Source organism: Coloeus monedula, assembly GCF_965178545.1.
Source record: "Coloeus monedula genome assembly, chromosome: 2".
In the NCBI taxonomy this organism is placed as follows: domain Eukaryota; kingdom Metazoa; phylum Chordata; class Aves; order Passeriformes; family Corvidae; genus Coloeus; species Coloeus monedula.
In genome coordinates, this window is record NC_138782.1 from 24,360,855 (window position 1) to 24,374,008 (window position 13,154).

At 36.9% G+C, this 13,154-nt stretch overlaps 1 protein-coding gene across 1 annotated transcript in view; it reads right to left on the reverse strand.

Moving 5' to 3' along the window:
• Window positions 1-1,082: 1,082 nt before the first annotated feature.
• CENPF (centromere protein F) overlaps window positions 1,083-13,154 on the reverse strand; it is a gene marked incomplete at both ends in the record, with an annotated part of 35,020 nt that continues 22,948 nt past the window's right edge. The window contains 8 exons of the mRNA XM_082277261.1: window positions 1,083-1,283; window positions 3,816-4,009; window positions 5,294-5,767; window positions 6,474-6,660; window positions 7,977-8,138; window positions 8,881-9,057; window positions 10,104-10,244; window positions 10,802-13,096. Of these exons, the coding sequence (XP_082133387.1) occupies window positions 1,083-1,283; window positions 3,816-4,009; window positions 5,294-5,767; window positions 6,474-6,660; window positions 7,977-8,138; window positions 8,881-9,057; window positions 10,104-10,244; window positions 10,802-13,096 (3,831 nt within the window). The remainder of the gene's footprint in view (window positions 1,284-3,815; window positions 4,010-5,293; window positions 5,768-6,473; window positions 6,661-7,976; window positions 8,139-8,880; window positions 9,058-10,103; window positions 10,245-10,801; window positions 13,097-13,154) is intronic.

Sequence of the window (13,154 nt, forward strand, 5' to 3'; positions counted from 1 at the left end):
AGGGAATGAGAAAGAGCGCAATGAACGAGTGTGGGTGAAACAGGGGAAGAAAGGAACAAGAAAGAGCGCAACGAATGAGTGAAGCGAAAAAGGGGGAAGAAGAGGATGAGAAAGAGAGCGCAACGAATTAGAGAAGGGGAATGGGGGAAGAAGGGAACGAGAGAGAGAGCAAGGAACGAGAAAAGCGAAAAAGCAGGAAGAAGTGAATGAGAAAGAGATCATTGAACGAGAGAAGGGGAAAGGGGGAAGAAGGGAATGAGTAAGAGAGAGCCCTGTGCATTGGATTCACTTTCTAGCTGGTTCTATATTTTTCGTCTTGCACCTAGTACCTAAGCCACTGCTTCCTTTTCAATCATCCAATAGTGTTTGCCACATTTTTCCTATAAACTAGTATTTTTAGATACTTAGGTGAGTTTATTTTCCATTTGTAAATGATTGATACACATTTAAAATGACAACAATTAACTACATGGGAACATGTGGGCACTTCTATGGTTTCTTTTTTTAACAGATTTATAAAGAAGTATTTACAGAAAATTCTACAATCATAATTCTACAATCACATCTAAAAGTAGGTTGTAGCCAGGTGGGGGTCCGTTTCTTCTCCCAGGTAACAAGTAACAGGACAAGAGGACACAGACAAGCTGCACCAGCAGAGGTTTAGGTTGAACATTAGGAAGAAATTCTTCACAGAAAGAGTGATTGGTCATTGGAGTGGGCTGCCCTGGGAGGTGGTGGAGTCACCATCTCTGGAGGTGTTTAAGAAAAGACTGGATGTGGCAATCAGATCCATGGTCTGGTTGACAAAGTGGTGTTAGGTCATAGGTTGGATTCAATGATCTCAAAGGTTTTTTTCCAACCTAACTGCTTCTGTGATTCTAGAAGATCAATTATATCTGTTCACTATTATCTCACCAATTTGAGTGACTACTGGTATTAGTAAATATTCACAAACAAGCTCTGCAGAAACCATATATCATTACTCATTGGAGAGAGAAAATGGTGCCCTCCATATAGTTCTGATACTTATTTTACAAATGGGTTTTGATCACCAGTTATTCTGAGTTGTGACTAAGTCAGATTTACTGCACCTTACAATTTTCTTTTTGCTCATCTTGCTCAGATAATCCTTGTTCATTTAGGGAATTTTTTGCTTTGTGCATCATACGACTCTCCCTGGTATTATCAGAGAGAGGTTTCGGAGGTTGTTTATGCAGGCAAAGAGGTGACCTTGATGTAGAATTCATCAGTGGAAAAGCTTGGGACTGCTGCTCACCATTTTCCTGTAACACAAACAAAAACATCCTTGTTTACTGGTAATGGAAAACCATATATGCTTTCTGCCTTGGGTCAAAAGACTTGCTGCAAAAGACTAAATATCGGGAATTTACAAAAAACACAGACATATTGAAAACAGAAAAAAAATACTTTTAAGGCACTTATCACTCTGAATACACAACACAATGAGGCTTGATAACTCTTGCTTTGTTGTGGTATGAGATGAAATATCTGCTACACTACTGGCAAGCTACTGCCAGGAACAGAAAAAAGCTACACAAGGAACAGACAGTACTCTTAAGCTGTTTACTAAAGTACCTAGTAGTGTGTACCAAGAGCTGTATTTAATTTTTTCTGTACATATTCTGCAAACATAAAGCATAGGTGTCACTTTTTTTGCTGACATCTGGACAGAAACCACCTGCTTTCACATTTTGACCGATGTGCAGCCAAAGCACTCAATTTAAATTCTACATTAAATTCACATTAAAAAGTGAATAAATTTGCATATGAACATGACAGGCACATTTTAAACACCTTGAGAAATTTGCAAGAGTATGAAGAGTTTGAAAGAGTATTTGAAATAAATTACATACAAGTATCTGTCAAAGAGAAGGAAACAAGGCTTATTTCAGTTTTAAAACAAAACACACCATTTACTGTATTAATATAAAGCATGAAACAACATTTTTTGATGGTTTCAACAAATGGTGAAACAATATGAGCAATTCCTCCAGAAATTCCCAAATGTACATCATCTTGAAATAAAACCAATGCACATATCCAGCGGTGTCCAAGAGAGAAGGGCACTAATTCCTGGAGCTGATGACTTTTGCATATTTACACTTGGGGGGAAACAAAACCAACAATGAAATCTTAATTACTGTGATCTAGTAGAAGGTGAGGAGTAGCCTGTCCTTGAACCTAGACAATACAAACTTAGAGAAAAAAGGAGGAATGTTGGGGAAATCCCTCCCCCAGTAAAATTAGAAAAAAATTATTACTGATTTCTTGTTACTTGCTACAACCTTGACTATGGTCAGCAAGAGTCTACAAGCTTACACCAGTCTGGCAGGTCATTACTACACAACTTTCTGAGACCGAGGCTTCCTTTCTTTTTTCACTACTCAGATTCTTTACGAGCAGCATCACTTGTTTCTAAAGTTATAGGGAAACAGACATAAAGGAGTATAAATGAAATTTATTGGCATCACTTAATGAAACAGTAACAAAACACAGACCTCCAGGCAATGTCTGTAAGAAGCAGCAAACTCTTGGCAAGTGGGGTAATTACCCCTTGAAATAACATACACAAATTCAGTGGATTTACTCTCACTACAAACCACAGATTTCCTGTTGCTGTAGCTCCAAACAAATTATGGCTCTGATCTGTCTTCCCAATGGTGCTTTCTGGCCTCAAAAGCTGTACCTTCATTAACTATGTGGCACTTGCCTTTACTTACTTGTGGTATCTTGCCAAAATACTTTATGTGCAAATACAAACTAACTGGATTAAAAGAAAAAATGAAGAAAAACCCCAAAAAGCTATGTGCAAGATTTCGTTGATTGTCAAGAGAATGCTTTTGTGTAACCTGGCAAACTGGAAGGATTTTATCTGCTTATCTACTGACATATTTCTGTGCAGCCCTCACACAAAGAGCTATCAATAACTATTGTCTTACTGCTCAACTTGAGATAACATGGTTACAAACTTTGAAGAAGGTTTTGGACAACAAAAGGTTTATTTCTGTCCTAAATTTGGAACAATTTTCTATAACCTGCAAAGCATTTGCATCATCTTAGAACATGTTACTCTGATGTACTGTGAAACAGTCAGCAAGGTGTCTATTACTGAAAAAACAAAGTTAATGTAAACCTCAGTTACTAAACTTTTTTTAATAACAATCCACTTCAAAACATAACTGTGTAGTATTTACTTGTTTTGATGACATCAAAGTCTGGTAAGCATGAGCAAGCTGGTCTAGTGGAAGGTGTCCCTATCTGCAGCAAGGAGGTTGGAATTAACTGATCTTTAAGGCCCCTTCCAAACACAACCCATTCTTTATCATCCACATGTTCCTTATTTACATGTTTAATAGCCTCTCAAATATCTGTAGTTATTCTATAAATTCCAGGAAAATCTGTTTGCAGAAAACTTCAAGCTCGAACTCCCAGAGGCTAGTCCTTTTGGTGGTTACTCTCTCTGCAACCTAAGAAACCACAGTATAAAGAATATCTGCTCTTTAATATCCATTATAAGAAATGGAAAATATACCTGTATTGAATTTACATTTCTCACTGGTTTTTCCTATGAGTTCACAAATAACAGCACATGAACAATTTGCAGATTGCTACTATGGTCAAGACCTACGTCATATTTTAGTTATTCAGTATTTATGATCTTCTCTCCACTGTATTTTTGAGGAACATAAAGAATGATATGTCCTCAAATAGACTTGGCAAGATGAATACATTTAGTGAATGCATTAAGTCTTCCCCATGACTTTCATACCCAGATAAAAACTTTTCCAAGTTACCTTTTGTGGTTTGCTGCCACCAGGTGTCGAACAGCAGCACTCACCAAGATGGTCTGGCCTGCACTTCTGTGAGTCCTGTGTAGGCAAAGGCCTCTTCTCACTTGAGGAAGCCAGACTGGGACTGGATCTGAGGTGCAGTGTTGTTCTACGTAAAATGTAAGGGCTGACCTTGCCAGTGGGTATGTCAGCAAACCCTGAAAAATAAACAGCTTCTATAAAAACCAGCTAAAGCAATCCCACTTCCTCAAGTGGATTTCTTTTTTCACAATAGAGTAAAATAGCTGACTGAAATAAATCATTTGTTCCATTGGAGAAAATGGAACAAAGAGATTGCTGAATAGATCTTGTGCATTCCAAAATTCAAATGCAAAACTTGGCTATCACAGAACAACCACTGAATTACAAGAGCGATTCTACAGAAAAAAATTCAAACAAGTGTTTGGTCTTTTTCTTTACATTATTATGTGGAGGGTAATTTCAAACTGAAAACCAGTAATGGTTAATTCATGATAATGTGACATAATGCTCTTGATTTTTAATACTTTTCTCTGCATAGAACTACTGCGTTACAGATTGTCTGTTATTTCTCTATCTAGCGTAAAAGTCAAATATGATGTATGGCACATACATCCTCAGAACAGATCTATTTTCAGAAAAATAGTAATGCTGGTAAGAAAGTGAAATGCAAATAATGTTTTGCCTTAGAAATTCTGACTTCTGGGAGTAACCAAAGTTGAGGCAATTCAGTACCTCTATGGTTTGTCCTTTACTGATGCTAATTACATTAATTATAAAGTACTATTTAATAGGTAGTTGAACATACAATATATTTTTCAAGCCCTGATTTGTGCAGGCTTCTCAGTTACTCTCTGCTGCAGTAAACCCTTATATGGAACACCAGGGCTACCTAATTTCATGGCATTCATAGCAGATGGAAAGTGAACTCTCATGGAGATGTTAATGTATTACTGCTGTGGGCAAGACAGTTTCAACTCAGGGAATTTATTTGATTTCATGTTTTGCAAATTAACACACTTTTAATTACTGGTATTGAAAGAAGTAAAAGCACACAAATAAGCAAACACTTGGGGAACACACATGGGCTTCTCTCCAGACACCAGTCCTCCCCAGTTTCTGGTCTCCAGTCACCTCACTACACACTACACCTCTAAGTAAGGTGATGGGAGCACAGGAGACTGCCACAACCATTTAACTCTTAGCAGAATGGGACTTATTAATCCAACAGAAATGCGTTCTGCTGGTCTAACACCAGAGCTCCACAAAAGCTAACTTGCCACCAACTGCCGCGTCTCTCATTGACTACTTTCACCTTCCATCACTGTCACCAAAAATGTTTGCATAATCCCCAACTCATCAGAGTGAAAGCCCTTCAGCAAAAAAAAAAAAAAAAAAAAAAAAGAGGAAAAGCACACCTGCTGTGCTCAGAAAACATTCGCCTTCACAAGACACACAAATACCTTTCTGCACTATTTCTGGAAGCCCATCCAGCTCACAGTCAGTGTTCTCCTGACAGAGATTTTGAGAGATATCACACTTCCTTTTCTTTTTCGATGAAGTCTCAAGAGCAGGAGATCTTGGTTCTCCATTGTCTTTTCTGCTGTCTTCATGTCTCTGCCTTTTACTTGAAAGCTTAGTGGTATCTCCATCTGACCTTCTCTCTCTGACAGACTGTTTGCTCACTGTTAATGACTTATCTGAATTCAGCAAAGGAGTGCTGACGGCATCACTCGTTTGCTGTTTCAGCTGAGTACTCAACAAACTGACTTGTGTTTTCAGCATCTCATTTGCTTCCTCTAGTTTATGATATTTAACGATTAAAGAGCAGTATTTCTCCAAGTTCTCATTTGCTTCTCTGGTCTTCAGTTCTGTAGATTCCTGTAATTCGTCCAATTTTAACTTGATTTCTTCTGTACTGGCATTATCATCAGCATCTTTCAAGGAAAAACATTATTATTCATATAACTGACATAAAAATTATGCATACATAAGAATTTATAATACAATGGTCACACATCTTTTAATTATACATGTTCTGTAACAGTTTAACTATAAAAAAATGACTGTGAAACAAACTCAGTAATATGATAGACATAGTAATGTCCCCGTTAAATAGAGAACATGCAAATTTTGAAAATAATCCTTGACCAGTGCACGGGGAAACATTTTCCCTCTCGTTTTGTAACTTCTCAGCGCTCACTTTGCACCCTTAACTTGCTTTAAGTATCATTTGCAATACAGTGCATCTCATGAGACGAGCTAAAATATAAAGAACAAAGCATGAGAATCAGAGGGAAAAGCTTGCTGAAAAATGATAAAAGAACCTGCACACAAACCTTGCTTAATAAGGAAAACATCTCTGTTCTTCCTTAAGCCACTTTTAACACCAAAAATCTAATATTTAATGTATTTATTCATAACCTAGTGCTGTTTCTGAGAAGAGAGACAATAACTTGAAGAGGAAAAAAGATTAGCTAGATTTCAAAAATGTTTGACATTTGCACTTGTAATTTTTTATCTTAGTTAAGAATCATGCTCTGTACTAGAGCTGCATGTACAAGTGGACATTTTAGGGAACAAGAAAGTTTTACAGACTAATGCACCACTAAGAAAGCTTTAAGATAATCTAGATTCAGTTACCTTCTTTATTATGCTTTGCCACAGTCAGATTTTCCTTCTTTAGCAGCTCATCATGTTCAGCTAGTTGTTTCTGCAACATTTCCTTTTCCTGTTCCAACTGCTTACAGGATTTCATCCACATCTGCATTTTACTGTGGGCATATTCATTTTCCTTCTTCAGCTGAATTATAACGTTACTATTATCAGCCTAAAAAGTAAGAAATTTAGTTATTTCACCAGAAACATAACTCCTCCATTTAACCATTATAATGTCAAATGAAATAATAGAATCATTAAAGTTGGAAAGGACCTTCAAGATCATCGAGTCTAACCTTTGATGGAACACCACCATATCAACTAATCCATAGCACTAAGGGCCACGTTGAGTTGTTTCTTGAACCCTTCCAGTGATGGTGACTCCACCACTTCCCTTGGCAGCCCTTTCCAATACTTAACATTGTACCCTACAGTGAGAAAATTCTTCACAATGTCTAACCTGAAACTTTTATCATCCCACCGGTCTGGTACCAACCGGTGTGCAAATACCACACCGTGAGCACAGCTAAGAGCCTTGTGTGCTACATTCACACTACCATGGGTACTGTTTTCTGTCACTGGCACACATCCCACAGGACTGCTCTTATTAAAGAAATTAACTCCACAGTGGAAGGCCCTAAGAATAAAGAACTGTTGAGCAAGATGAGTGTATTGTAACTCTGTGTTTACTTGCAAGTAAATTGAATTGACTGTGTTTCTTCAAGAGCGCATTTAGAGAGACACTTATTCCTGAAGTGGGAGTACAGAGTTGAAGCCAGAAATCAAGCACAGACTGAAGCAGGACCAAAAAAAACCCCAACCAAATACCAACCCAAAAAAACCCCCAAAAAACCCCAAACCACCAAGAAAACAAGAAAAATGCAGGGATTATTGGTACATAAATTCAATTTTATGGACAGTGAAGCTTCACCTGTGCTACTAGAAAGCAAACCAAGAACATGAAGAACTGTTCCCAGTTGTCAGTAGCTCACAGTACGTGGAGCTCATATTCCAGCATCACTAAGAACAATTCCGTCAGAGAATTACACTAGTTAATAACTGTAATGAGAATGCCATATAAAATGGAATTGATAAACCTGAATCAAGAGCAATCTATCAAGACTAATGCTTAGGATAGGTGACGGTACATTTTACCATCAAAGTAATTCACAAACAGAAAATAGAGGCATTGCAAAGGCTCTGAGTGAATTCCAGCCACGTTTTAGCTCAGCTGCAGACATTGTAGACTGCTGTGTTTAGGGTCACAGAAACCAATTCTAGGCGATCTCAGTCACAGCACACAGAATTTATCTAATGTAAATCAATAGTAACAATGTTTTCTCCAGGCTCTGTGTTCTCTTTAGTTAAACAAAAGCTGTATCAAAGTCAAGCCAAAGTTCTGGAGCACCAGTTCTCAATACTATGTTTATTTTACTACACAGTGTCTGGAATCTCATGAAATTGGTCATGCTTAGGGGTTTCTCTTACCTTAGTTTTTAAGAGTTCTCCTAAGGCTTGATTAGCTTCTTTAAGGGAATTGTTTAGCTGTTCGTTATTTGACTTCAAACGCTCAATTTCCAATTTTTGTGACCTGACAAAGTGCTCCAGTGAACTAATCTTCTCATGACAGGCCTCAAATTCTACTTCATTCTAGAGAAAGAAAATGTGCCTAATTACTACGATAATAAAAGGGACACTGAGTTGTACCTTGAAGATGTGCCTAACAGCATATCACAAACCCACAGGAATTCCACAGCAAATTTAATATGTTATGTTTGAGGACCTTAAAACTGAAAGGGCAATTTATCTCAAGTATATATTTTGAATGCTAGAATCTTGCCTCTAAGAAGTCTGTCATAAGAAAATCTTTATATTTTACTATAACTTGCTCTGACATCTACTTTCTATTAATAAGAATGATAACTATTAAGAAACAATTATAGTAAGTTGTTTGCCTGTGTTCTACTGGCCTCAAGTAAATGTTCACACATTTCTGCAGAGAAGTTGATAGCTCTTTGCATATAGCCCATCTGACAAATATATTTCCAATAAATTTGTCCTTATATCCTGAAGTGGTTAAATTTTCTTCCCTATTCCTACCAAAACAACAATTTCCTGGATTAAATATACTGTTGCTTCCTCATTTTCAAGGTTATAGTCCCAATGAATTTTTATATAGATTAAATGCTTACTGAGTTGTGAGATAAATTCACATTTAGGTGCTTGCTATATGGAAAAAGGTTAATTTAACACTTACTAAGTTCTAAGGTATGTAGATTTTGGAAATATTGTTAGCAAAGAAATTCTTTTGCAATAGTATCAGCAAAATTTTGTCAAATACGAGAACTGAATTAAAAACTCACAGCACTACTCTTTCTATTTTCTGATTTACCTTTCTGTTTGCTTCTGTCAGAGCATCCTGATGCTCTTTCTCTGCTTGAAGTAGTCTGTCTTTGTATTCTGATATTTGTCTTTTAATTTCACTTTCTTTTTCTTGTAGTTGATGCTGGACCATCTCCAAACTCCTGGTCAGTTCATTATTTTCTGACGTTGTTAGCTGCAGCTGAATCTGTAAACAGTAATAGCACCTTCGTTGGTATTTGGAATTATCTCAATGGAGAAAGAGTTGATCCATTCAACTGTTTAAATCTGAAGCATCTCTGAATTTCCAAAAACAACTTGATAGGAAAAAGATATTTAACAGTGGGTAAACACACTGTAATCAAAGAAAGGAACATATGAACACAAAAGGTAGGACAGAAGGCAAAGGAAGGTTTTCTTAAAAGAAAACAAGTGCAAGTTTTCCAACACGGTTAAATCAAGCAGCACTGCCAAAATCAAAGCTTAACCTCTACAAACATTGTTCCCTCTGAGAGTGACTTGAGAGGTTAAGGGTCACTTTCCCCACCCTCTTTAAGATGACAAAACTTTCTAAGCATTTTAATTTTCATCCACCTTCCTAACTACTTTTTAGACAGCTGGCCTGTATTTCCATTTAGGATTTCTGAAAGTTGTGGAAATCTCTGTTCTTCTCCCACTCAAAATCCTCAATGCCACAATAGAAACAACCCCCTGGTTATAAAATTTTCTAAATAATGTTAGTAGGTCAGATGACCACATAAACTGGTTTAAAGATATAATACAGTTCACAATTAAGACCTAAAGCTGTCTAGATGATAAAATAGCCTCGAAGAATTAAATGCAAACAAATTAAAAATAAAGGCTCTAAAATTGTTTCTTCCTTGACTTTGCCCTGAACTACTTTAGCACTACTGAAACACTGAAAGTAGTTTCGAAAAATGGTTTATTCCTTATCTGATCTCCTCAGTCTGATGATTGAAAGCCTGTAGTAGAGAATTTCTCAGCACTGAAAAATGTCTAGATAACCAGCAGTGGCCTCTATGCCAAGAAAACATAGTCTGGATAGAAGGAAGAGGGAAAAAACTATTAACTGATCATTTTGTCTCAGAAGAGAACATTGGATTTTTTAAAATTTGTAAGCAAGAACCTCTAATACTGTACATTATCACAGACTCCCTTGACCAGCCTCCACACATGTACTGTACTCGAGCATCTGGCCTTGAACATAGAAATACTGCAGATGGGGTAACTTACTTTGTTCTTTTCTGAATGTTCTTGAACACATTGCATTTCTTCAGCAAGCTTATTTCTTTCTTCCTGTAATTTGGTAATCTTCTGTTCTGTATTATCTAGCTTGACTTGCAGCTCAGTTTGACTTTCAGCCAGTTCATTTACCTGAAATTAAATTTTCCAGAATTATTTTTAATTCATGAGTCATGACCTTCAAAGAATTTACTTAAATGGAACAAATAGCTTTTAAGATGGGTTATTTTTTTCCCATAGCTGGTCAAGTTTTAAGCAAGAGTCATAACAGGGTAATGATGTTTTCACATGGCAAATGCACTATTGTTGTTTCACTTTCTTTTGAGCTTCCAAAGTATTTATTCTTGATACAAAAACTCAATCACCCAATACCAACTTGTTCCTCCTCCTTTTCTTCTACAGGAAAGAGGAAACTTTCCTGCATTTTTGATTGCTTAAATGTCTATATCTACTTTCAAGCTACCTTCTCACTCATCCTATGCAAAACAATGCCGGGCTTTCCAGCTCTGTAAATTCAATGAAAATTCATGATTGCATGGAAAATGTAATTTTAAAAATAGGATGTTTCCTGCAAAAGTCTGAGGTTAAAATTATTTTAGCATTTAATTTATTAAGGAAGTGGTAAGCCCAGAGGACACTTTATCCTCGCTCCTACAAAGGGAACTCTACCCTAATGGAAATTATATTACCTTTTTACATAGAGTGTTCTTTTCACAAAGTGTAGATTCCAGTTCCTTCTCAAGGTCCTTATAAGACATTTTCAGAACATTCAGGATATCCAGAGAGGTTTCACCATCAGAAAAATGTTGCTCCTTCAGCTTCAACTCAGCAATCAAATTCTGCAGCCTCTCTTTTTCCTGGTGCCAGCATTCAAGCTCACGCTGCATATGTGTCAGCTGCAAAGATAGTGCTTCTGTTTCTTTCACCTGCTTTTCAAGAGCGCAATTTTCCTGCACCTTTTCATCGAGTTTTTGTTTACAATCCATCAATTCTTGAACAAGTACTTCCCTTGCTTGATCCAATCGGATGCTTTCATTTTTTATTTCCTGACATTCCTGTAATACCATTATTTTATCTTGCTCAAGATGAGCCACCTGATTAATCAAGACTTGCTCTTTTGCTCTAGCATCTGCTTCCTCCTTGCATGAAAACTCTAATTTCTTACTCATATCTTTGAGCTCAGATTTTAGTAATACCACAGTATTTTCAAACTCATCCTTGATTTGTATCTTTTCTTCCTCCTTTTCTTCCAACTGTTTTGCTGTAGTCAAATTTGAAGACTCTAGTTCAAGGAATCTTTCTTGCATTTCTTTTAAATCTTTAGCCAAACACTCTTTTTGTGAGGTGAGGACATCAATTTGTAAGTTAGAACATTTCAGCTTTTCAGTCATATCTTCCATCTCCGCTGCTAATGTTTCTGCCTCTGCCTTGGCAGTCTCCAACTCAATAATTGTATCTTCTAGATTTTTCTCTGACATCTCCAATTCCCTTTCAAGTCTCTCTATTTTATCCTGGAGAGAGTCAGTTTTCCGTTCATTGTCTCTCAGCTTTTCAGCAATGTGACGTTTTTTCTTCTCATCAGACTCAATTTTTACTTTCAGCTTCTCAATTCCACATCGCAATTGGTCTGCTTCTTTCTGTGCTGCGCTGAGTCTTGCAGCAAGTTCTCCCTTTTCCATTAACAAGCCTTCCAAAGATTTGGAAAGCTTTGAGTTTTCCATTTCTGATGAACTTAATTTATGCTGCATCGTTTCCAGCTCTTTTGCAATCAGCTCTTTTTCTTTCTTTGAATCTGCTGCTTCATGCTGGAGTTTTTCTTTTTCTAAGGTGAAAGATACAGCATCATTTCCTAAACTTTGCAGCTTCTGAAGAAGATGGTCTTTTTCATTGGATAATTGATTTGCATCAGATTTTGCAGCCTCAAGCAGATGTGCTTGTGTCCTCACTTCATCCTCTAACCTTCTAATGAATTCAGTAGAATCCATCTTAGCTAACTCTAACTCTTTTAATTGTTCTTGTAGCTTTTGATACTTTTGATCCATGTCTTTTTTGCTTTCAGACAAAATACTCAGCTCTTGGCCAATATAGTTTCTCTCAGCTGTGACTGAAACAAGGTGCTCTTGAAAGCTAGAAATAGTTTTCAGGTTAACTTCCCTCTCCCTTTCCAATTGCTGACATTTTGCCTGAAGCATTTCAATGTCATGCTCTATAAACAAGGCATGGTTCTCAATATTAACTTGCTCAGATTTTGGACTCCCCCATTCATTTTCAGCTGCATGAAATTGTTCCTGACAATCTCTCTTGGCCATTTCTACATCATTCAACGTGTCTGCTGCGTTAGACGATCTAACTTGACATATCTCCAGCTCAGACTTTAGGTTCTCAGGTTCTTTTTCTAATGAGACTACTTGAAGTGGTAAGTCCTGCTTATTGACAGAAACTGTTGCATAGTTTTCCTTTATGTCATGGTTTTCTTCCTTAACAGCTACAGTAGCTTCCTCCAGTTTTGCAAAAGCTGAGCTATTTGAAGTTATTTGTGCCTCCTGGAAGTTCATCTCCAAATTTAATTGCTCTACTTTTATCTTTAAACCAACATGGTTTGGGTTTTTTTCTATCTCATAGATCAGCTTCAAATTTTCAGCTGTCTGCTGTTTTGCCTCTTCCTGAAGCATTTCAGTAGTTATTTGATTTTCACAGAAATACCCAGCACTCAAACCCCTACTGTTAGAAAATGACCATGCACTAGCATGGTCTGAGGGACTGCTTATTTTTCCTGACATATTTCTACACTCATGTTCTCCAGAAATATTCTCAGTGTAATCTTCCATTAATCTTGCTTCAGCAGTCTCAGTTTCATTTTCACACACAGAGGCATCTCCTGCAGCCATTTCCTCAATGGGAATTATTTTAAGATTATTGTTTTTCAGACCTGAGTTTTCAACAGGCACTCCCAACTTAAAAGAACTGTTTCCTTGTTCTATGTTCTGCAAGGAATAAGAATCAATCAATTAAAAAAAAAAAAATCAGGGGGAAGTATACATA